The sequence below is a fragment of the Heterocephalus glaber genome, unplaced genomic scaffold (assembly GCF_053883595.1).
Source record: "Heterocephalus glaber isolate CG9 unplaced genomic scaffold, H.glaber_assembly_v1.0 deba00001550, whole genome shotgun sequence".
NCBI lineage: Eukaryota > Metazoa > Chordata > Mammalia > Rodentia > Bathyergidae > Heterocephalus > Heterocephalus glaber.
Window position 1 is genome coordinate 7,743,887 of NW_028258343.1, and position 24,270 is coordinate 7,768,156.

Sequence of the window (24,270 nt, forward strand, 5' to 3'; positions counted from 1 at the left end):
TTCCTAGTGTCCTTGGACAGTGAAAAATTTTAATGTACGAAAGTGTCTGAGAATAAAAATCAAATCAATGGTGTGGTTATAATGTCTTTGAATATGACTTCCCTAATATTTAAGGCATGACCAATGACCATTACAATTACATAATCAATTTCTAGAAATCTTAAAAATACAATCTCAGAGAAAGCCTAACCCAAAAAGAGCAGTCAATATATATGTAGGGAGAGAAGTATGTTTTTAAAATAATTGTTTGCCTCTTTTTCAAACCAAGTATGTTAAATCTGATATATAGAAAAGCAAAAAAAAAAATGATTAACAATATTGTACTAGCAAAAAAATTATAAGTATGTATTAAAAGAGAAATTTGGCCCAATTATTTAAAAAAAAGACTTCTGGCTCCCCAACTCTGATCCAGCAGGAAGTAGTCCAAGGAAGCTATTCAGTCTCTCACACATCTTTTATTATTCTGATGAAACAGGGAAGATACATTCAGACAAGAAGAGAGTACAAGCCATTGAAAAGCTACAGGCAATAGACCTGGGAACTGCTTCTGCTAAGCAATAAGTACAGTAGGGTGGGAAGCAGCTTTCAAGGAGAAGTAATAGGCTTGCTCACAAAAATTCTTTTTCCAAACTAGGCACAACTGCCAACATTTCTCCCTGTGAGATTTCAGAATTGCTATGGAGGAGTGACAGCTGTACGCCTTTCTTGCTCTTCCATCTTTGAAGTGGATGTCTCTCCTGAAGTCATCCAGTCTCTGCATCACTGTGGTATGTTGATGTTGAGTGGAAGATAATGTTTCCTTTTGTGTCTTGAGATTATGGAAAAAAAGAGTCACATCTGAGCCATAACCAGATATATCACAAATCACAAAACCATAAACTTTAACCTTAATGGTATATAATTAGATGAGAATTTTTGCATCCTGGGTGAAGATATGTGGGAAGGATATATATATACATGACAGAATTTTGTGGTAGAAAAAAATATTGACCACAATTTTTTTTCTTATTTTCCTACACATACCTCTGCAGTGTGTCTTTCCAGATCCATGAAGAGATAAAACCTATTTCTTAAACCTGGCTTGGTATTGTAACATGTTAGTAACATGTATTAAGCAAAAGCCTAAGAAATATTTGCACTTGAGGATCACTCTCTTTTGCTACTTTTGGGGATATGCAACTATTATCATGAATAGAAGCCCAGGATGTCATTCTAACATACAATTGTCATATATGTCAGGTCTGTCTCACCATAGTTGCTATCTAAGAATTTACCTTACCTTTGAAAGTTAGGATGGAGTACACATCACATATTATCTAACACCTTCCACTTGTGTGTAATGTCCCATAGTAATCTGCAGTTCTGTCCTGCTCTTCTCAGGTCATGACTCACAGACTCAGGCAGGCACTCCCTGTAGGAAAGGCAGTCATAAAATAACATAGACCAGGATGCAACAGTATACCTAAGTATCATGCTTTCTCAAAAGGAAAAGCACATCCCTCATCTATTTTATCTTTATATATAAAGGTGATGTTTTGATCCTTTTGTGCATTAGTCTTTTGTCTTATCATAGCATTGGATCAGAAACTGTAAGGAGAGCCTGATATTACTGATTTGGCCCCTCATGGATTCTAACAATGAAGATGAGGCTGTAATTCCCTCTTCTACACATGCCTTTAAGACATTTGCATTAATCCCTGAAAGGACACAGGAAGACATTGATGATTTATACATTTGACAATTGTATATATCTGACTAAGCAATAATATTCATTACTCCTCAATGGCATAAGTCAAAACAGATTTATTCTATGCAAATGACAGAACTTTTAGCTGTCCATAGGAATTATCAAAAAACAAATCTGGAATTCTGATTCTGAAAAGGCAAGATTATATACCAATATCTCTTATGTAACCATTCTGAGGGATCATTAAGTTGGGTTTTTTTTCCTATACAGTACAGCATTTCTGTTCAACAATGTCACTGCCCTTGTCAGTGAGTGCATTATACAATCACTTCTACACTGCTGGAAGAGTGCAGTAAAGGTACCTGGAGTTAAAATCTTGAGATAACAAGGAAAGAATAAGAAAGACAGACAAACAAAAGGGATATAATCCATCAATGGCTGTGGCAGATGGAGGAGAGACATATGAGATATCGTTGATATAACTGGATGGAAGCAGATGTATCAGTTAGAGATAGTTACTTGTCTGTTTGTTCCTGCTGATACTCAGCACCCATAACAGTGTCTAACAGGATAAAATACAAACTAAAGAAGAAATGAAAACAAGAGATTGCTTGTGATTTGTGCTAGACTCTGATCTTACCTTGATTAGCATCCCCTGTCTGTGTCCTTAGAACAGAGACCTAATTGCATAGTTTTCCATGTCTATGGCAGGTATTTAACAAAATGACAGATACAGCAACACATCAGAAATATTCAATGATGTAATAGTTATCATTGTATTGCAATTTCTTAGACTTCCTAGAAATTAGTTATATTCCAGGGAAGTAAACAAGAAGGGATCGGGAATGTTTCCCAAAAACTTATCTTTTGGGGCACACCTAAGGAACCCCAAGCTAGAGATCCACTGATTTACGTATAGACAATTCTCAGGTAATTGCAGGGGCTTTGAGTGCTCAGACCCTTCCTCTGGCTGCCTCTTGCTTTGCTGGCACTCCAGTTGGCTGGCTACCTATGCTGATAGTGCAAGTCATGGGATTATCAGATTGACCACATGCCCTTTGCTTTTCTTTGTTTTTGTTTTGTTTTGGAACAGAGACAGGAAAGTTGACTGGGGCCCCAGAGATCCATGAAAATAAAAAAGGCAGCAAAGGAAGACGGGAGAGAAATTTGCAGTGATAAGTGATTTCTCCTGTGAAAGTCATGAGAGAGTTTGAATCTGGCAGAAGCGAACTGGCACCGTGGATCAAGAGTTAACCCACAGGGATGCCAGAATAACATCTCCTGAGACATGTCTCTAAATTACATCAAAAACTTCTATGAGGGATGTGTAAGTACTATGCAAAACATCAATTTGTATGAGTTTCGACCATATCTTTTAAACTCGTTTGCATGAACGTTGATGAATAAATTCCTCTACATTTTTTATGAATAATGTAAATAATAGCTTGCACTTCAAAAATATTTTTAATTTAGAACTATAAATAGAAAAATTCAGAAAGTATTTTCAGTTGTTCGTGTTTTACAATACCTCATCCTCTCAATTCCCTATTCAAGGAATGGGGGAAAAAAAGTTGTAGTGACTATTAAACAAACATCATTTAGTTGTTAAGATAGTGTGTACTAAGTTTAATACTGGATTTGTCATGTAATTTACCAAAAGAGGTACTGTATTTTGTAATAGTCTCATGGTTTTATTTAAAAAGATTACAGAGGAAGAGGATATTAATTGAATTTAAAGCTGTTTAAATATATATTTGATTAGTGTTATGTCCCTATTTGACTATTTCGTTTCCTACTTTAAGAGGGAAAAGGTGCAAGAAGTCTTATACTGCAGGGTTTGTGTTTGATTTGATGATGTCTCACGGCCTATCTTGCTTTAAAACTTTTGAATCTTTACTTTCTTAAATGTCATCACAAGAATATCATTTAAGATGTCCCCTCTTAGTGTTTGTTTTCAACTGCTTTTTTTCTTTCTCCTAAAATCTTAACAGCTTAAACCACCAACCGTGATTGGTCAATTCCACACCCTTTTCTTTGGATCTGTCCAGATGTTCTTCCTTGGAGTGTTAGTGTTTGTGGTTTATGGGAATGAGGCTTTGCATTTTAGCTGTGATCCAGACAAAAGAGAGATCAACCTTTTCTGTTACAATCAGTTCATCCCAATCACACCACAGGTAAATTTCTCTGTTTCCCTATAAACATTGACTCTACAATGGAAACATTTTTTTTTCCTTTTTAAATGTAAAATAATGTCATAAAGAGATGTACTTTAACATGGTTTTGAGAATTATATTACTTTTTCTTTAATTGACTGTATATTTCAGAAAAATTAATTGGAGTTGGTTAGGACCTTCTTCCAAATCCAGAATTCTGTGATATATCAAAATTACAATTATACTTCAGACTTGCATTTAAAATAAAGAGATTAGGAAGCTACAAAAATTAAGTGATTCCTCATTATCAGTAATTGATAGGCAATGATGGTAAAATATGACCATATTTTCCTTTTTAATTTTCTATATTTTCACAATAACTATGTGTTTAAATTTTAAATATATTACTGAGGTATGTTAAATATTGCTGTGCCCTTTCTATTTTTTATTGTTTATAAGACTTTTATGAAACTTGGAATTCTTGTTAGCTTTTGCTGAGAGTCTGAATTTTTATTGTATTTTTTGTTATACATTAACTAATTTTGACCCAGACATTTCTGATACACTTTAGGTATTCTGGGCATTGCAACTAGTGATTATCCTGGTTCCTGGAGCTATATTCCATGTTTATGCTGCATGTAAAAAGCATCAATCAAGAATGCATTCTTCAAAAGCCCATCTACACTGTGATTTACATTCTCTCTGTCTTGTTAAGAATTAGTCTAGAAGTGATAGCATTTTGGCTTCAGGTTCACCTCTTTGGTTTCCAAGTAAAACCTCTTTAGTTGTGTGATGCCAGTTCTCTTGGGAAAAAAAATGACTACTGTAAGATGCATGGTTCCAGAACACTTTGAAAAAACCATTTTTCTCATTGCGATGTATGCATTCACTGTAATTATAATGGTATTATGTGTTGGTGAGGTTTTTGAGATCATATTTAGAAGACTATGTTTTCTAGTTAGGCAATAACAAAGGTTGATAACCTATTGTCATGTCATAGCTATTAATCATTTTTATTTAGTTTTATCTTAGCCAAGTGTCTCAATTCCAAAACAAATATCTGTTCCTTAAACACTGAGATGTCTGAAATATATGTCTACTATAAAATAAAACAGTAAGTTCTAGGACAGGAATTGTCAGACAAACATTTCATTCTATTTTAATTTTTATCAGTTATTTTGTTTTAAAGTATACACAGAACTAATGTTAACTCATTTTTAAATAGAACTTTTACAGACTTCACTTGTGTACAACATCTAAATTGATCACAGCATTTTTTGGACAGAGAAACTTTTATTGTCTCTTTTACAGAGAGAAAAATATTGTTCAGGGATGCTCATTTACATGCAGTCATACAGCCAACTAGAATCTAAATCTTCCTATTTCCCTTTCCATTGAACCATGTAGTTTTACCTTTGAGGATATAATTATTTTTGCATTTTTGGAAAATATAACTTATTCAAGCACAAAAATTATAAATTAATTATTAAAGAATAAACCTATAGTTTGACCACTAACCTGAAAAGTTAGAACAATTACGTTTTACTATTATATTATTTCTTGAAATATTTAATATTAAATGATACAGAAATATAGTCACCATAATAAATTTAAAATGTAATGGATAATATTGTGCATGGTTTTCTTGTTTCTTATTGTACCCATAGATATCCAGGAACAATAACTACGATATTCAAGATTATTGAAATGGAAAATTATGTTTATATTACATTAACTTCCTTAATAGCTATGAAATTACTTCAAAGGCAATTTTGTATCAATTCAGTGCATTTCTATCTGCCTGCTTTACTAACAATCATCTTCATTTTATTTCCTGTAAAATCTTTATGCATTACACCTTATACTGGTGAGTTTTTAGGGAAATAATTATAGTCAGCCAAATGCTAAGGTTTTAAATTTTTTATTAAGCATTAACCAGTGTATATTTGATATCATGACTTTCTGGAGTTGGGATTTCTAAATTAATTGAGCTTTCTCCACATGAAAGCACAAGAAAAAAATCCAACTTTCTTTCATTCAACAAATAGCAACTGAGTACCTATTATATAACATGTACTACATTAAGAGTTCATATAAAGAGAATTAAAGTTTAGTATCTATATTGGATTACATTCAACTGGGTGGTCCAGGGGCAGGCCAAAGGTGTGGGGACTGGTGGAATAACCAACCCACCCTAAAGGGAAAGAATATTTATTCACTGTTTTATTTAGAAACACTGGCCCTTAGTATTGATACATAGTAACAATATTTAATCTTTTAATTATTATATCAAAATTGTATGTAGGTAATATACTCCTTCATTGTTTGCATCCAACATGGACTGCTTCTACTAGCCCTCCCCCAAATTGAGGCCTCGCCTTCATGGGTTGTGTCTTTTTTCTTGCATCTGTTCAAGATTGGTAATTATTAATTGCATGTCATACATTGTGTCTTTTATCTTGCTGGATGCTAGGCAGTTGTCTACTCATAACATTCTTATATTTTGTTATAGAATACAGTTATGTCACTTAGAAACAGATAAGCTTTGTTAAATGGCAAAAGGATAGTATATACTAATGGACTAATTTTCCATACAAGGCAAACCTTTCTGAATATCACATCAAATTCCCTTTGGTGGTAGAAAATGTTATCCTTCCACTACTCTCAAAACCTTGAGTTCCATCCTTATGCAGGTTGGATCACAGTTACACATAAACTGCTGTATCTGCATTAAGTAGGTACACATTGTGTACAGGACAGAAGGGGGAATAAAAGGATATTCTGGTTTGCTTTTCAGGATTTTTCCCAGGGAAGGACATTTTTTTTCAAATACCCCACAGCAGACTTTTGTTTAACATCATTGCCCATTCATACATAAACACTTTGATTTATTCTTGTTTGAGTCATACTTCACAGATGGCACTGTCAAAGTATGCTTCTTTTTTAAGAGATTTTCCACTCTGGCTGTTGATGATTGCAGCTATTCTCAGTCTTGTGTGAATATTGCATTTTGTTCATTTTAATCTTTTCAAGTATTTCTTTTTATGGAAATATGCTTAAAGATATTACACTGACTAAGACTCAGCTGAAAGCCCTTTGCAGATCTTTTAAGGTCTCCTGTTTTGCAAGTCTCCCCTTAACCACATCATGTCCTTTGAACTCTGGTTTCCTTTGCCTCCCTGGGATCACTTGTCATCTGACAAGATAAAAGGATGATATTTCTAAATAAAGAAAATAACTCTGCTTACTTCTGGTCCTGTTAAGAAAACAAAACGGTTGTAGTTTGAATGTATCTCCCAAAATTCACAGATTGGAAAATGAATCCCCACTGCAACAGTATTGAAAAGTGGAGAGGTCATGGGGACCCTGCCTACATGAACAGATTAATGTTATCCAGGGAGTGGGTTTCTTACCAGGAGTGTGGGTTTTCTATAAGTTAGCCTGGCCTTCTCTCTCTCTCTCTCTCTCTCTCTCTCTCTCTCTCTCTCTCTCTCTCTCTCTCTCTCTCTCTCTCTCTGCCATTATATACCTCTACAAAAAGGTTTTCAACAGAAGCAGAACCTTTACATGGGACCTCCTCAGCCTGCAGAATTATTATGAATAAATTTCTCTTCTCTATAAATTATGAGTCCATTGTATTTTGTTATAGCAACATAAAGTGGACTGAGACAAGTACATATTATTTTATCCAAAGAGAAGGGCAAGGTGAGAATTTGATTGGACAATCTTTTAAATTTCTTACTAATCTACAATTTTATATTATTATATCAGCATTGTTAGCACATAGCTATATTGTTCTGAATAATAAATTTTACATATAAAATTCAGATTCAAATATAAAAACTAATTTTCCTGACCAAAATGCAAATATAGTAAAAATTAATAAGAACATTTTTACTTAATCATGGGCTGGGGATTTAGCTCAGTGGTTCCAGTGCCTGCCTTACAAGCGCAAGGTCCAGAGTTTGAGCCCCAATACCAAAAAAGAGAGAACATTTTTACTTAAACAGATATCTGAATAATTGAAAAAGTATTTAAAATTGTTGATAAAGAAATCTTGGATCAATTAAGTAATATAGACTGAGGTTTTCTAGACTATATATAAAAAATAATAATCAGAATATTACAAATTAAAACCTATGAGATATGACCATGTAGTACAGGGAAAACTGACATCTGAAAATGCATCTGTCTTAGTTACTTCCCCATTGCTGGGACAAAATACATGACACTTACAACTTAAAGGAGAAGGGGTTCATTCTGCCTCATATTTTCAGCCCTTCACTAGCTCCAAGGCAGAAACAAGATGGGGGGGAGGAAATGGCAGAGGAAAAAGTGCTCAACCCATGACAACCAGGAAGTAGAGTGCAAAGGGAGGCTCCAGGCAAGCAGATATACCTTTCCAGGTCTCACCCTCAGTGACCACCCCTCTTCAAACCAAGCCCTACTTCCTAACAGCACATTCAGCTATGAATATAGCACTTCAGTGATCTAATCACATTCCAAAAGCACCACCTTTGAATACATGAGGGTTTTGAGGGACATTATCAATCTAAACAATAACATTCCACCTGGCCCCCAAAGAATTCATATCCATTGCTTTATGCAAAATGCATTGAGTTACTCTCTAAATGTTGCTGAAGTATCAATAGTTCCACTATTGATTAAAAGCCCAAGTTCAAAGACTACTCTGAGACTCAAGGCAAACTCTTAGCTATCAGCCCCTGTGAAAATCAAAAGGAAAGCTAAATTCTTCCAATGTACAATGCCACAGGGTAAACATTCCTTTTCCAAAAGAGAGAAATGGAGGGAAAGAAAACAATGAGGCCAAAGAAATTTATAACCAATGGAACAAACATGAAATCCCATAGCTCCATGTTCAGCACCAGGGGTAGATTACAGTGAGTTGTGAGCTCCAAAGTGCTTGGGCAGCCCCACCCCTGTGGCCTTGCCAGTTATGACCTACATGACATCTCTACTGGGCAGGTTCCACTCACCATCTGCCACTTTCCTCCACAGATGTTCTACATTCCTGGTATCTCCTAATTCCTGGCCTCTGTATTTTAGGGGTTTTTTTGTTTTGTTTTGTTTTGGTTTTACCAGGGAGTTATTTTAATATCTTTTCCTCCATGACTGAATATATAGAGACAAAGGAAATAATGTATTCTTCTGCTGTAAAGATGGGTGGAATATATCAAAATCCACTCGTTGAATTTTCTTTAAATAATCCTCTTGGAAAACTGTCTAAAGAAAGGCAGGAAATGCTTTCACGGGAACACTTTTGTGGAAGGACTTAGCATGCTTTATATGCAAGTGTGCCTGGCTGGCAATGTCATATGTCACATCTCTCACATTTTTATCTTTGTTCTTCCTCAGAAAGTCCTCTTGTGAAACAACATGCAGCATACAAATATCCATGGGAAGGAACATTTTTCTTCTGCTGCCATGATAGGGTGCTTCTCTCAAGCAAGTGACAATGCCTTATGCCTTTCCTATGTGACTGGCGGCATGATCTGCATGGAGACCCTTTATACTCAATATTTCCAGTGTTAAATACAGAAGACAGCTCTGTGTGTTTTCAGCATAATTTTCAAGTTCCTGGATATTACAATGTGCTTTGTTATCCAAATTTTTTTCTCGTTTACCAATGATTTTCATAAGCCATCTTTTAGTCAGATTATGTCTTCTGACAGCCTTCCATAGTTCAATGTCCACAGGCTGATGTGGTGGGTTGTCACAGTATATATCTTCCACAGTTTTTCTCCAAAAATGCATTCGCCTCAGTCCAATTGTTTTCTCAGAAACTGAGTCCTTTACCCGAGCCAGTTCCACATTGAAGGCCCTCAGTGCAAAAGCAGAGCTTCGGGATTCTGAAGGGAGCAGCAGGGAGCATAAATAATTTTCATAATCTCGTTTCCGCAGCAGCTCCAGGCAGTCCCCTGCCGTGCCCGGGCCGCCCGCACTGCTGACCACTGCCACACTTTGTCTGGTCTCCGCGGCCCCTGACAGCAGCTGCGCGTGCACCCACAGACCCCGGGGCAGCCGCCGGCAGCACAGACCCAGCCCACCGAGCCGCAGAGTGCCCAGCATTGTACTTTTGGTTTTACTGTAAGAGTTTCGCACACTCCCCTTTCAGAGTCCCAGTCCCTGGCCTGTCAAGCCTCCCTCTGAAATTTGGGTGAAAGCCTCCCTGACCCTATGTCTTGTATTCTGCATGCCTGTAAAATCACCACCATGTGGATGACACTTGGGTCTGCTCTCTGCTTAAGCAGTAGCTGAACTCCATTAAATCATGGCTACAGAGGCCTCTGAGTACCTGGATGGCTGAGCACTGTGAAACAAATCCCAGGGAACCAGTTCTCTAGGTCATTGTTGCAAACATTTTAGAGGTTTCAGTGATACAAACAGCCTGCTGTAGCATGCATCCCGTAGGTTCACCACCAATGCCCTAGGTGAATATTCTCTAGGAGAGAGTCCAGGAGACTCTTCCCAATGGAAAAGTTTACATTTCTGCACCCTTGAGCCCACAAAGTGTAGGGTCTTGCTGATTCTTATGATGCCTTCAAACCATTTTTCCTATTTTTCTGATCAAAGTGGTTGGCTTCTTTTTGATGCTGATCTTTTCAGTACCCATGCTTTCCAAAGCCCTAATTCTGCAAATACTTCCCTAATTGTACTAAAACTACAATCTCTTCACATCTGCTTTTTGCTCCTGATTTTCACAGAGCCTGGTTTATAATGTTCACATTCCCATCAGCATTCTAGCCTTCAGATCTCTGACCAGAATCTCCCATATTTCTCTGCTTACTCTGTTTACAGTGTTCTGAAGCTTCTCTAGCTAGCATCTCCAAAACTTTCCAAACTCTCCCTACAAATCACTTTCAAAGGCTTCTAAATCATATGGCCAACTATAGTCACAGCAATACCTCCACTTTTCTGATGTTGAAATCTGTCTTAGTCACTTTCTTATTGCAAGGACAATATATATAGCTGACACCCACAATTTAAAGAAGGAGAGGTAGGGCTGAGGATTTAGCTCAGTGGTTTCTCTGACTGCTGCGCTAGCGCAAGGACCGGAGTTCAATCCCCGGTACCAAAAAATAAAATAAAATAAAGAAGGAGAGGTATATTTTGCCTCAAGTAACTAAAACAGCTGGCCACAAGGCAGAAACAGGATGGTAGAGAGGTATAGCAGAAAAAAAAATGTGCTCAACTCTTGGCAGTCAGGAAATAGAGAGCAAAAAGAAGAGCTGGGGAGAGGGATATTCCCTTCCAGGTCTCACCCCCAGTGACTTCCCTCTTGTGAACAGGCCCTATCTCCTAACAGCGCATTTATCTATGAACTCATCCATGGGTTAATCCACTGATTAGTACAGAACCTCTATGATCCAATCACATTCCAAAAGCCCCACCTCTGAACACATGAGAATTTTGAGGGAATTTATAGATATAAATCATAACAATATCTTTTATAAACAAAGAAACAATAAAGGTAATTTGAAAGCAAACATAAGAAATTCAAAATAAAACTAAGAAAAAAATAATGTAATGGGCCAGGGATTTAGCTCAGTGGTGCCACTCCCTGCCTCACAAGCACAAGGGCCTGAGTTTGATTCCCAGTACAAAGAAAATTTAATAAGTATATAGACAGATAATTATAAGTTAGAAAATGATATAGAATAAATAAATCTATAATGGCTCTGGAAAATACTAACAAGAAAAATGATAAACCTTTAACAAATCAATTCCAGTATAGAAACATAGGACTGTAAGTTTCATAACAATATATGGAAGATTAAGTATCATTTGAGGTACAATGTGATAATTTAAAGATACACTAAAGTATACTAAAAAAAAAAAGCAACCAATAAAACATGCAACAAAATTTTCTTTAACAACAAAACCAAAAGGACTCATAAAATATTCAATTAATCTTAAAGGTTGTTGAAAAGAAAAAGAGAACAACACCAGAGAAGACAAATAGAAAACAATATCAAAAGTAGACTTAAACTTAAACATAAGAGTAGCTACAATAAACATGAAAGATCTTGGCACTCTACATAAAAACAAAGATTATCTGAATGTATGTTTTAAAAATGTACTCCAAATTATTTTTAAATTTTTTATTTTAATGTAATACAAGTTGATAATAATAAAGAAAATATAAAAACACTCTACTTACTTCTATAAAATAATAAAACAAAAGTTCATAACAAAATAGAGAATAACAATGGTTAACATTCTGTGTATTGTGATCTTTTCATAAACAAATGAAACTAACAGTAAATGAAACAAATTATCAACAGAATAAACAATTTAGAAAGTTATTTTAACTTCTACCTACTTCCCATTTGTCAGTTTCTATTTTGGATCCTCTCTCTCTGTCCATTTATCTGTTGATGGACATATATACTGTTTCTAAGATCTTGTGCTGCTATAAACATAGGTATGCATGTATTCCTATAGTATGATGACTTTAACCCAATATATATATTGGGTTATATGACTTTAACCCATATATGTATATGTATATATAACCCATATATATGTATATATACATATATGTGTATATGTAACCCATATATATATATATATATATATATATATATATACACACACATATATATGCATGTGATATTTAAGCTTGTGTGTCTGACTTATTTCACTTAACCAACAAAGAGACAATTTACAGAATGGGAAAAATTTTTTCCAACTATTCACTCGACAAAAGACTAACATCTAGAATATATAAAGAATACAAAATATTAGGACCCGCCCCCCGCAACAAAACACTCAATCAAAAAATGGGCAACTGAAATGAATAGACACTTCTCAAAAAAAGTACAAATGGCTATTAAACACATGAAAAAACGTTCAACACTGCTGATCATTAAAGAAATGCAAATTAAATCTACATAGAGGTACCACTTTACCTTAGAAAGTATGGTCATCATCATAAAGCAAATAATACCAAATGTTGGCAAGGATGTGAGGAAAATAAGAACTCCTCTACATTGCTGGTGGGAATGTAAGCTAGTACAACTACTATGGAAATCAGTGTGGAGAATCCTTTAAAAATTAAGAATAGATATTGCATTTGATCCAGCTATTCCTCTTCTAGGTATCTTCCCACATGTGTTAAAGTCATCATACTACAGGGATACATGCATACCCATGTTCACAGCAGCACAATTTATAATAGCTAGATCATAGAAATAACATATATGTCCATTAACAGATGAATGCACAAAGAAAATGTCATATACATATATATATATGCACACTGGAGTACTATTCTACCATAAAGAAATATAAACTTCAGGCATTTGTAGGCAAACGGATACAAATTAAGAACATAATGTTAGATCAAATTATTAAAAGAACCCCATTTTACATATTTTCAAATAGCTAAATATTTAATATGTAAAACATCTAAATTTGTAGATAATAAAAAATGAAAAGAATATATCATGAAACAATAAGAATCACAGAACAAAACTGGCTATATTAATATTAGGAAACACAAGTAGATTTCGGGGCGAACAAAAATGATAGACTTTAAAAAGATGTTTCCTAATGATTAAATTGTAATTGCATCAGGAAGCACAGCAATCACAATGTGTATGCCACCAGTTATTAAACATCAGGATTCATGAAGCAAAAATAAATTGAAAAGAGAAATGAATCAAATTGCAGTTAAACATTCCAACCCTTCTTCTCAGTAGTCAGTTGACAAAATAAGCAGAAAGTAAATATTAGCAATAAGTAACTTGAACTCATTTATATTTATAGAACCCTCCATCCAATGCCAGAGGAATGTACATTCTTTGTAAGTGTTATATGGAGCATTCACCAAAAAAGACCATTTGCTTTTAAGACTATTTGACTTCTTTAAGAAACTAAAATCATACAGAGTATATTTACAGATCACAATGAATTAAACTAGAAAGCAATAAAATACTAAGAATATTCCCAAATATTTAAAATAATTAACAAGACACTTTATTATAAATGTATGGATCAAAAGAAAATTACATTGGAAATTAAAAAGCATTTTAAATACAATGTTAATACAAACAATTCATCAAAACTTGTGGAAAGCATTAAAACAGTTCTGGAAAAATACTGAAAGATCTTGGTATTATGTTTGGAAAAACATAAAATTCTTTAGCCTTCTTATCTTAAGAAATTAGCAAAATAATAATTTTAAAACAAATTGAGGGCCGGGGATTTAGCTCAGTGGTTTTGCCACCTGTTGCGCAAGTGCAAGGACCCAAGTTCGATCCCCAGTACCAAAAAAACAAAAACACATCAGTTCTAAAAACAAATTGAATAGAGCCCTGGGCATGGTGGCATACTCCTGAAATCTCAGCACTCTGGGAGGCTGAAGCAGGAGACAGCAAATTCAAGCCCAACATGAGCAATTTAGCAATTTAGCAAGACCTTGTCTTAAAATAAAAAATTTAAAAAGGGATAAGGATATAGTTTAGTGCTAAGGCCCTGAGTTCAATACCCAGTAAAAAACAATTAATGGGAATACAGTAGAAAACTGAATCAAATGCATTTTTTAAAAGTTTGATTTATTCAAAGATTAGTAAAACTAATGTGTTTTCGTCTCACTGAGATAGTAAAGGAAAAAATTAAACATTACCCATATAATAAATGAAAAAGGGGACATCATGCTAGGACATTAAAATAATTCTAAGAATACCTGAACATATTGTGCCAGTAAGTTTATACTTAGGTGAAATGGAAAAATCCTTTGAAACACATATTACTAAAAATTGATTCAATGCAAAGCTAATATAAACAGAAAATATAAGGATCCCTACATCCATTAAAGTAATTATATTTGAAATTCAAGCCCTTTCCATGAGGAAAACTCCAGACCTAGATGATTTCCCTGATGAATTTCATCAAATGTTTAAGGAAGAAATAATTCTCTAATATCTATTTTAGAAATTAGGAGGGAATATTTGCCATTTCACTTAATGAGGCCAGCACCACCTTGATATGAAGAATTCTTAGCAAAAAACATATGTTCAAGTGAGGTTTATCCCAAGAGTGAAAGATTTTTTTTTTAACACTTGAAAATCGATTAATGTAACTGAACTGTACTCAAGGAATAATGAAGGAGAAGCAGGTAGCTATCTAAATAGATGCGGATATAAAAACTTTTGATTAATTTTAACACTCACTTTATGAAGAGGGAAATAAAATCTAAACATTTTACTCTAAAACGAAATTATATAAACTTCATAAAAAGCAGCTAAGCAAATCTATAGGAAATACTCATTCAATATTGAAAGGATGAACAATTTTCCCTATAATTTGGAAAAAGGTAAGTTGTCTACTTTTACTGGTTCTGTTACATCTGAAAGTCTACAAGATAAAATCAAAAACAAAGTATATATCTTGAGTAAATATTCAATAAATGTGCTAAGGACAAAATGATATACAGATTGGCAAGAGAAAATAACATTTTTACTCATAATCTAAAGGATTTAAAAAAAATTATTAGAATAGCGAAATTTATCAAAGTTAACATTTATGTAGAATACTAAAAATTGAATTTATACTTAAATAACTATCATTTACAACAGAGTCAAAAAAACATGAAATATATATAGATAAATTTTACAAAATATGTGCTAGATATGTATAATAAAAGCTGGGAATTAGTGCTGAAATTAAACATGGATTAGTAAACCATATCATGACTGTCTTAATTACTTTCTTGTTGCTAGAACACAATCCCCAACACACACAACTTAAAGAAGGAAAGGTTTATTTTGGTTTGCGATTTGTAAGGGTTTCAGTCCATAGTTGGCTGGTTCCAAGGCAGGACAGTGTGGCAGAGGGGCCGAGCAGAGGAGGCTCACTCGTGGCAAGGCAGATAGCATAGAACCAGACAGGCGGAAGGAAACATAACCTTCCAGGCCACATCCCCAAGGACTCACCTATTTCCACCAGGCTATACCTCCCAACGTGGCCCTCACCTGTAAATCCATCAGTGACTAATCCAGTGATGAATGTCACACACCCATGATTTAATTACCTCCCAAAAGCTCCACTGATGAGCACATGAGGCTGTGGGGGGGACATCTATCCCCATAAACCAACAATACTCATAATTTGAAGCCTTAGTCATTTTTACCATCAATCACTACAAAGCAATTTGTAAATTTAATTTTAATATAATCCCAGCAAATTGTTGGGGAAATCGGGAAGCTATTCCTAAAATTTAAATGGAAACACAAAAGAGCTAGAGTAGCTAACATAAATTTTAGAAAAGCAAAATGAGCTGGGACTTATATTACATACTATACATACTCTCAAGACTTCTTTAAAGATAAAATAACCCAAACAGCATGGCGCTGGCATGAGGGTAGGGATACTGAACAGGAATAAGCAAGAAACCAGACACAATTCTGCATATAAAGTTTATTATTTTTAATGTTCTCGTATAGTTCAAAGGTGATGGAACCAATAAATGCCTGTGTTAAAAATAAAAACTGCAACTTTTATAATTTCAACTTGCTACAGCCATTGATAAGGAAGTAGGCCTGTCCAAATCTTCAGGGTCTTTTTTTATTCTTCCAATGGAATATTTCAGGAAGAACTGTCTCTATTTGAGGGGACATTGTACTAATAGGATGTGAAAACACAATTAGAAATTAGAAGACAAATTTTTACCATGTGCAGGATATCAAAAAATACAGCTCTTGATTATTTATTACCCTGATTACACCAACTGATTTCCTGTCACTTACTAACAAATTAGTTCTGACCAAATTGGAACAGAAAGTTTCTTTCATGTGAGCACACATTCACATAGAGTCCAGGAGATGGTGCAAAAACTTTTAACTTTTCCTATGAAAACACCTGTTAGTTCTAGTTTCACTCCCTTTCTTCTCCCTGTAGTTTCCCCCGCTCTGTCTTGCTATGAATCTTTGCATAGCCTTCACTGTCGTAGTTCTAGATTCATTCTGAAGAGTGATATCAGATCCTTCAGAAAATGGTCTGAGCTGGATAGAATAGTTTAGGTCTTTCTTCATAACGAAACATAATAATTCCTTCATAGTAAAACAAGACAAACCAACTTCACTGTTAATATTTAGTTTGTTTTACAGCATAATTTCAATGTACCGTTATGCTAACAGTGTCTGCACTTCTCTCCATCATATCAATTATCTTCTCCTGAAGAGAGTAGAGCATTCAGAAAGAAAGAAGCAGGTATTGGTAGATGGAGTAAAATCCTTTTCTAACCATTTCATCTGCTTGTTTACTCCTTCCCTCCATCTGTCCCTAACTGGAAATGCATGCACATGAGAAAGAGATTGGCAACTCTAATCCTGAAGCTAGAAATGAAAATAACAGGAAGGTGCAGCCTTCACCAGAAAGAGGGACATTTGTTTTCCAGATTCAGAATGATGGAGTAGAAAAAAAAGATAAAATACAAGGTTACATTGGTTTACAGACACATCACAGTCAAGTAGCAATGATTAGGTACTCAGGCTCTGAAACCAAAACACCTAGATTTTGATGTCACTACCCTTACTTATGATCATTTTGTGCAAGTCTCCTAAATTCTCAGCTCTGTTTTTCTCATCTGTAAAATAATGATGATAATATTTTTATAGGTTATAGTGGACATTTAATGAATCAGTGTAAAGACCCTAGCATGTGTGTGATACAGAGATAGATGGTCAGCTAGTGCTAGGTAGATATTATTACTTTGAGCTGTGACAGAGGCAGGGTGAAAGAATTCATATCTGGTGGCCTCAATCTCAATAGCAACCCATGTCCTTGTTGAGGAAAGAGCTTCACCCGACGAGAGTGGGGTAAAGCTGGTCTTCAACCCTGGATGTACCACTAAGATTTTATGAGAACTTTTTTTTTTTTTGGTACCGGGGATCCAACTCGGGTCATTGCGCTTGCGCAGCAGGCGCCAGACCCACTGAGCTAAATCCCCGGCCCTTATGAGAACTTTTTAAAAAATATTGGTATTTAGGATCCAACCTAAACAATTAAATCAAAATTGCTAGGGATGGGCCCAGAACATGATCCTTTTTAAAAGCTTCTGAGGAAATCTTTATGGACAGCCACAGTTGAGAACCACAAAGTAATAGAAAAATAATAAATGGCAAGTTATGTGGATGGAAAGAAGAAATATATAGTATCCCAGTCTGATTTTCTTTTATTTCTCTCCTACTGCAGCAACTTATGAGTGAAAAGTCAGGATTGCAGGAGTGAGAGATAAAGCAAGCATCCATTCTCAAGTGGTAGCTAATGTGTTGCTGAGATTTGGGAAGAATACAGAACTTAATTTTATGCTGGGTAAAAAGCTAGGCCAAGGATATGATGATGAATTCTGTAAACAAGTACAGTCAAAGGATGTACAGTGGGATATGATAAAGACATAAAGTGAGATTTTTTGGGTGTGGGGAATGGGTGTAATTAGAAAATAGTAATGCTATGAGAAACCTGAGTGCTTAAGATCTGGGTTCTTGGATATAATGTATTTCAATGAAAACTAGTTCTAAGATAAATCCTCAAAACTGGGATTGAGTCAAAATAAAGATAAAGATTATCAGAGGCAGTGGATAAAATGTAAAGTCCAAAAGGATATTTTTTGATGGAGAGAAGAGAAAGAGTTGAAATCCTTAATCCTAGAAGGCAAACCTGATCCTTACTATAAAATTGTATGAATCAGCACCTCTGAATAAAGTGTCCAATACCCCATCGCGTTAAATAATGAAAGTGAAAATAAGTTGCAAATTGTTAATCATTGTCCAATAATAAGCAATCTATACATTGTTCATTTACTAAAATAAACATTGGCCACATCGGAACAAAAATTCAATTTTGCAAGCTTCATATATTTAGTGTTTAAATTAGAAAAATGCTGGTTATTTTATCTAATGTGGCACCCTAGACACTTTTAATTTAAAATTTAAACACAGTATTTCTCTTCTCGTGTAAGAATTGAAATTAAAATTTCTAAAATCAAAAGGGATACGAAGTGAAAAATCCTGAATGATGCGAAAAGCTAGTCAGTAAACATTACCTTCTTCCCTTTCCCTCTTTCCTTTTGCCATAAGCAAAATTAAAAAAAAAAAAAAAGGAAAATAAAACAAAACAAAACCCACTCACTCTTCTTCCTCCTACCAGCAGAGAGCGATGGTGCCACATGCAACACAACCGCCAAGGCGTTCAGCACTTTCTAGGTTGTAACTACCATAAACCAAACACACATAAAGATTGTGCTTACTGGGCACCCGTAGTTGACTTGACGTCGCTGAGCAACGACAGAAGGGGTGGAATTTGCCCTGAGCGCTCCGGCGCCCGACCTCCCAGACGGAAGCGGAAGTGTCTGTCTGTGGCAAGCGAGTAGGAAGTGGTGATTGTAGAGTGGAGATGGCCGCGCTGGCTCAGCTGCCCCCGTTGCCCCCACAGTTTAAGAGCATACAGCATCATCTGAGGACGGCTCAGGAGCATGACAAGCGGGACCCTGTGGTGGCCTATTACTGTGAGTCTTTACGAGTCGCCGTGCCCTTCCTTAACCGTTTGTACTCCCGGATCCTCACACCACCCTGGGCTCCTGGGGCTTGCCCCGCCCCCTGGCTTCAGCTCTGAGCTTTGACCTCTGGTCCCCTGGAACGCCTGGGTCCCAGCCCTCAGGGAGCCAGATTTCCAGTCCCCAAGAAGGCAAAAACCCCGAGGACCATATTATGCACCGTCTCTCCAGTCTTGTAGTTAAATGCCCGGAGCTCACTGCACGGGCTTATAAACTGGGAAACACACTCCCCCAAGGATTTCTTCTGTACGTATGCATAAGAGCCTTCTGTGTCCAGAAATAACCTGCATAGTCGAGTACTGTACATGTACTGTGACTGTACTGTGACATGGGATTAAAATGAAAATGAATGCTTCAGAGGTAGTAGTGATGTGGAAAAAAGAAAGGCTGCTGGAAAACATGATAATAAGTGCAAGTTAATATAAAACAGCACCCAAGACAATTCCAAAATAAATAGAAAGTATCTGCTTAAATAGATAGTATCTGCTACTAAGCAGTTGAACTTAACCACTCCTGCTTTTCCATCCGAACTGCTCTTTCTCAACAATGAGAATTTTTCGTCTTTTAATAGAATCTGGTGTTGGGAAGTTTGACAGCAATATTTCCACCGTGATTGTTGGACAATCTAAAACAGGTTACGTTTATTCAGACTGTGCTTTATAGTAGCTTACGGGAGCGATGCCAGTGGTTTCTATGTAAACTTTATTTTTATACTTTATGTACTCAATCTTTGCTGTAAATGAAAAGGTGACTGAACTACTGTCTTTTGAGGGGGATTTTTAGAAAGCTGACGCTCAGTATAATGTGTTCTGTCTTGTACACATAGTAAGGTTAGCTTGCGGTCATTGGCATCCCTGCCATACTCCACGTATGCTCCCACTTCTCAAGTGTGCAAGAATTTCTACCTTTTTTCTACATTTGCCAGTCTCCTCATGACTCAAGATTAATTCGTTTGTCACCTTTTCTGTATACTCTATGCTTTACCTAACAACTTGTTCTTCAGTTTCCTCAAGCAGCAACCATTGATTCAGCACGTATTTACTGAGCTTTTACCTTGTACTAAATACTACTGTAGCTATAGTTCCTATATTCATAGAGATAACATATTATGGAAGTACAGGGATTAAACAATAAAGTATATGTGCATATGTATATTATATACAGTATTAGAAGATAATGAAAAATAAGGCAGGAAAAGGAATAAGGAGCATCGGGAGGGTAATAGGGAATGAGGAGATTATTTCATTTATAAAGTGGTTAGAAAACATTTTGCTGAGTTGACATTTGAGCAGAGAAAGGAGTGAATGAGAAGTCTTCATGTACATTAAGGAAAGAGTATTTTTTATGGAGAGAATAAAAGTATAAAAGTCCTGAGACCTGCTTGAAAGAGGAACAAGGACACAATTGTGAGTGGAGTAGGTAAAGCCAGCGAGAAAGTGATATGATAAGAACAAAAGAGTAATCTCTCATAACAAATAGAGCCCCAAGTTCCATTCTAAAACTAACCCCTATTAATGGCCTTTGTGTTATGTACTTTTATCACTGCCCTGGGACCCTTTGTTTCCTGTGTCATTATTCTCTCTCTTGCTGCTTCTTTCCAACCCTGTCCCAGTTTACTGTACTTTAAAAAAAATCTTTTAAAAGTTTGAAAAAGGAGAAATAGAAGCTCTCTCCAGCCCTGTTTGCCCTGCCTCATAGGTAAGCTTGAATTAGTCATCTACAGTTTTCTTTACATCTGGGGTTTATGCCATTATTTCACAGAAATCGGTCTCCCAGGATATGAACAAACATTTTTACTGCAAAGTCCAGTTGGCACTTAATAAAATTTTTGTTATGAAACATATGTAAAACATATGTAACATATGAACATGTGTAAAAACACATGCATAATGTGCATGAATTTAAGACATAAAATGAACACTAATGTACTCACCACATTTGATGTTATTAGTCTCCTAATTTTTGCCAGTCTGGTGGATGTAAAAGGGTCTCATTGGAGTGATATTTGCAATTCTCTGAGTCTTAATGAGGTTCAGTATCTTTTCATATGTTAATTAACCATGTGTGAGTCTTTTGAAATTCCTTTTTATTGCTTTTGCCCACTTTTCTATGGTACTGTTTGACTCTTCTTAATAATACAAACAATCCTTTGTTTTATGCATTGTAGTTGTCTTTTTCCAGTTCAAAGTTTGATTTTAATTCTTGGAAGGCCTCATTCAGAAATTTTCAGGTTTATTTAAACTGTAGCCAGTTTATCAGTCTCTTCCTTTATGATTTACATTCTAATTTTCTAGGTCTTGATTTATTTTTGCACTTGTTTGGGACTTTGATTTCCTGACTCTGTAGATGGATATCTTTTATCACTTCTGGAAGATTACCATTATCTGTTCAAATAATGCAGCTTCTTGGTTATTTCTATTCTCTTGTGCAGTTAAATTAGATGTTTTACACTTGTTTCCTTTAACTTCCTTGTCTCTTAATTTTCTTATATTTTTCAACTCTGTCTCACTGCTGGATTCTGTGTAATTTCCTGAGGCCTGTCCTGACCTCCATATATCCTATCACTTAACCCATTTATTGAGTTTCTGCTTTTATTTTTTATTTGAGTGTTCTGTTTCTGTTTTCAAATTGACCTAGCCATTTCTGAGTTTCTTGTTACTGCTAGTATTTTTTAAGCACTTATTTCTTTGAACACTTTGAATGTTTTTTATTTGTATTTGCTGTCTGATGATTTCTGTAGCTGTTAAAATTGTGAATCAACACTGCTCAAGGTGATTTCTTTCCTCACCAGTACACTACGCATACTAAACCAGCTCTTTTCAAACTAGAGTCTCTAAAGTGCTCTTTGAATTCTAAAGAAATCAGTTTCTCAATTTATAACTTCCATGTTTTCCTTCTAAAATTGTTCTTCCTGTCCAAGGTCCCATTCTCAGGGTAGCAAAGTAATACACCTTGTCCTGAGCACGTCCTCTTCACGGTCTTCACAGTTGTCCTTCTGCTGAAACAAAGAATGGCATATTTGCATGTGTTTTTATGTTTGTTTGTTTTGATTTTTGATTTTTTGAGATAGAATCTCCTGCTCTAGAATGGCCTCAAACTCACTCTCAAGTCCAGGGTGGCCTTAAGCTCAGATCCTCCTGCCTCATCCTCCCACAATGCTAGAATTACAGGCATGAGCCAGCATGCTGAGTTCTCTCATGCTTCTTGAATATTTTTATGATGTATTGCTCTGAGGAAGAAGGAGGAAAATCCACCAGGGTGTCCAGAAAAAGAAGTCAATTCAAATTACTGATGTTAGTGAAGCCTCCATTAATTAAGGTATTAGACAGAACTTTCAATTTTTACCTGCCTTATGTGGAAGAAAATCAACTAAAGCAAATAATACATCTTTGTTTGAAAATATTGGGCATGGAAAATTCCAAAAGAATTTTCTAGTTTGAGGAAAGAGGGTGACTATTGTATAAAGGTGATGCAGAGAATCACCTGGAATTTGTCTCTTCAGGAACGATTGGTCAAGAATGATTCTCAGGAGAGGGAGGATCTCATTTTGGATTTTGTCAAGTGGACAAGGAGGAATAGTTTAGGGCCAGCGTCATGTGCAAGAGTGTGTGGGGAGGGATTAGCTATGGGGATAAGGACATAAATGGACCGGAACAGAAAATCTCTGTCTTTCAGAGTCTTTTGCATTTAGACATATGTATGTTAAGGGTAATGCTTCAGGATAAAACTACCCTGTGTTAAAAATGTGTATTAGATGACCTTATTATCAATATTAGTAAAGAGTATTGTTACTGAGTTGAGAGCAGAACAGATGAGATCGGGCGCGTTCAGGGTGGTATGGCCGTAGAGGAGAGCGGAACAAAAAGAGCCAAAGAGAGACACTTACAGCAGAAGATGCTTGTTTCATCCGAACAACAAGTTCCTCTAAACCTTTGTGGCTTATTTCTATTTTAGGATTAGAATTCCGAAGTGAGAACGTTGACATTCTAGTAGTCATATTTCCCTGAAAAAATGGCTTGGCATTAACAACTCACTTTGCCATTTATCTAGCATGGCAGATGTTTCTCCTTAAACTAAGTGAACTAAATCTTCACCTCTAAGTTTTTTACTTTTTCTTTTTTCTCTAGAAATACATTTAAAACAGGTGAAGAATAAACACATTTAAACTTATTTTAAAGTGTCATAGGCATCTTGAAATTAACAGTATTTCATTTTTCCCAGTTGTTACAATGTCCTATAGTAAACAAGAAGGCTCTGACTGAAAGCAAATGATGAATCTTTATAGTATCTTTTTTGTATACATCACATGAATTGAGAAAATGAGTAACTAGAATGATGGTATAACAAATCCTTTTCTAGTTTTTAAAGTTTGAAGCAAACCTAATTGAACTGTCTTCCAAGGTATTATTAAAATATTATTTAATGATAAGTGATTAAATGATTACTTAGCGTATAACCTGGAAGGAAATTAAAGAATTTACTGATTTTGCTGTGGCACAACTCCTTCCAGCCTCATCACTTCTTTGTGTAAATTAAGTTTCTCCTATTCATAAAAAAAAGTAGGACTAAAATCCTGATACTCTGCCCTCACTCATTATGACAAGTCATATTAATTCATAGATTCTGACTTAACTTATTATAAGGTGGATTTTAATACATTTCACATTTTATATTTAATGATTATTAAAAGACATTTGTGTTTTTTTGATCAGTTATGTATTACAGTAATTGCTAAGACAGTTCTAGAAGGATAATTTTAACACTTTGTACTTGATTTCACAGAAATTTCATAAAAGTTTGAATTTCAATTTTTATGTTTTATGTTGAGAAGTCTAATAGGATAATAAAGA

General features: G+C 35.4%; 2 protein-coding genes, 1 long non-coding RNA gene and 1 pseudogene across 3 annotated transcripts in view; 2 read left to right on the forward strand and 2 right to left on the reverse strand.

Moving 5' to 3' along the window:
• Nucleotides 1-435: 435 nt before the first annotated feature.
• Nucleotides 436-19,097, reverse strand: LOC110349485 (uncharacterized). Its single transcript, XR_002395469.2, has 3 exons — nt 18,997-19,097; nt 1,280-1,411; nt 436-808 (listed from the first exon to the last, which is right to left on the reverse strand). It is a non-coding gene; the product is annotated as an uncharacterized LOC110349485 (long non-coding RNA).
• Nucleotides 2,762-5,444, forward strand: Gje1 (gap junction protein epsilon 1). Its single transcript, XM_087190289.1, is given in 5 exon segments — nt 2,762-3,014; nt 3,679-3,861; nt 4,412-4,480; nt 4,482-4,670; nt 4,672-5,444. Coding segments are annotated over 5 exon segments (618 nt in total). The 5' UTR covers nt 2,762-2,975; the 3' UTR covers nt 4,810-5,444.
• LOC101697719 (NADH dehydrogenase (ubiquinone) complex I, assembly factor 6 pseudogene) lies at nt 8,903-9,862 on the reverse strand (annotated as a pseudogene).
• A 37-nt stretch (nt 19,098-19,134) lies between the features above and the next one.
• Vta1 (vesicle trafficking 1) overlaps nt 19,135-24,270 on the forward strand; it is a 57,458-nt gene continuing 52,322 nt past the window's right edge. The window contains exon 1 of the mRNA XM_004846050.4: nt 19,135-19,372. Within this exon, the coding sequence (XP_004846107.2) occupies nt 19,261-19,372 (112 nt within the window). The 5' untranslated portion in view covers nt 19,135-19,260. The remainder of the gene's footprint in view (nt 19,373-24,270) is intronic.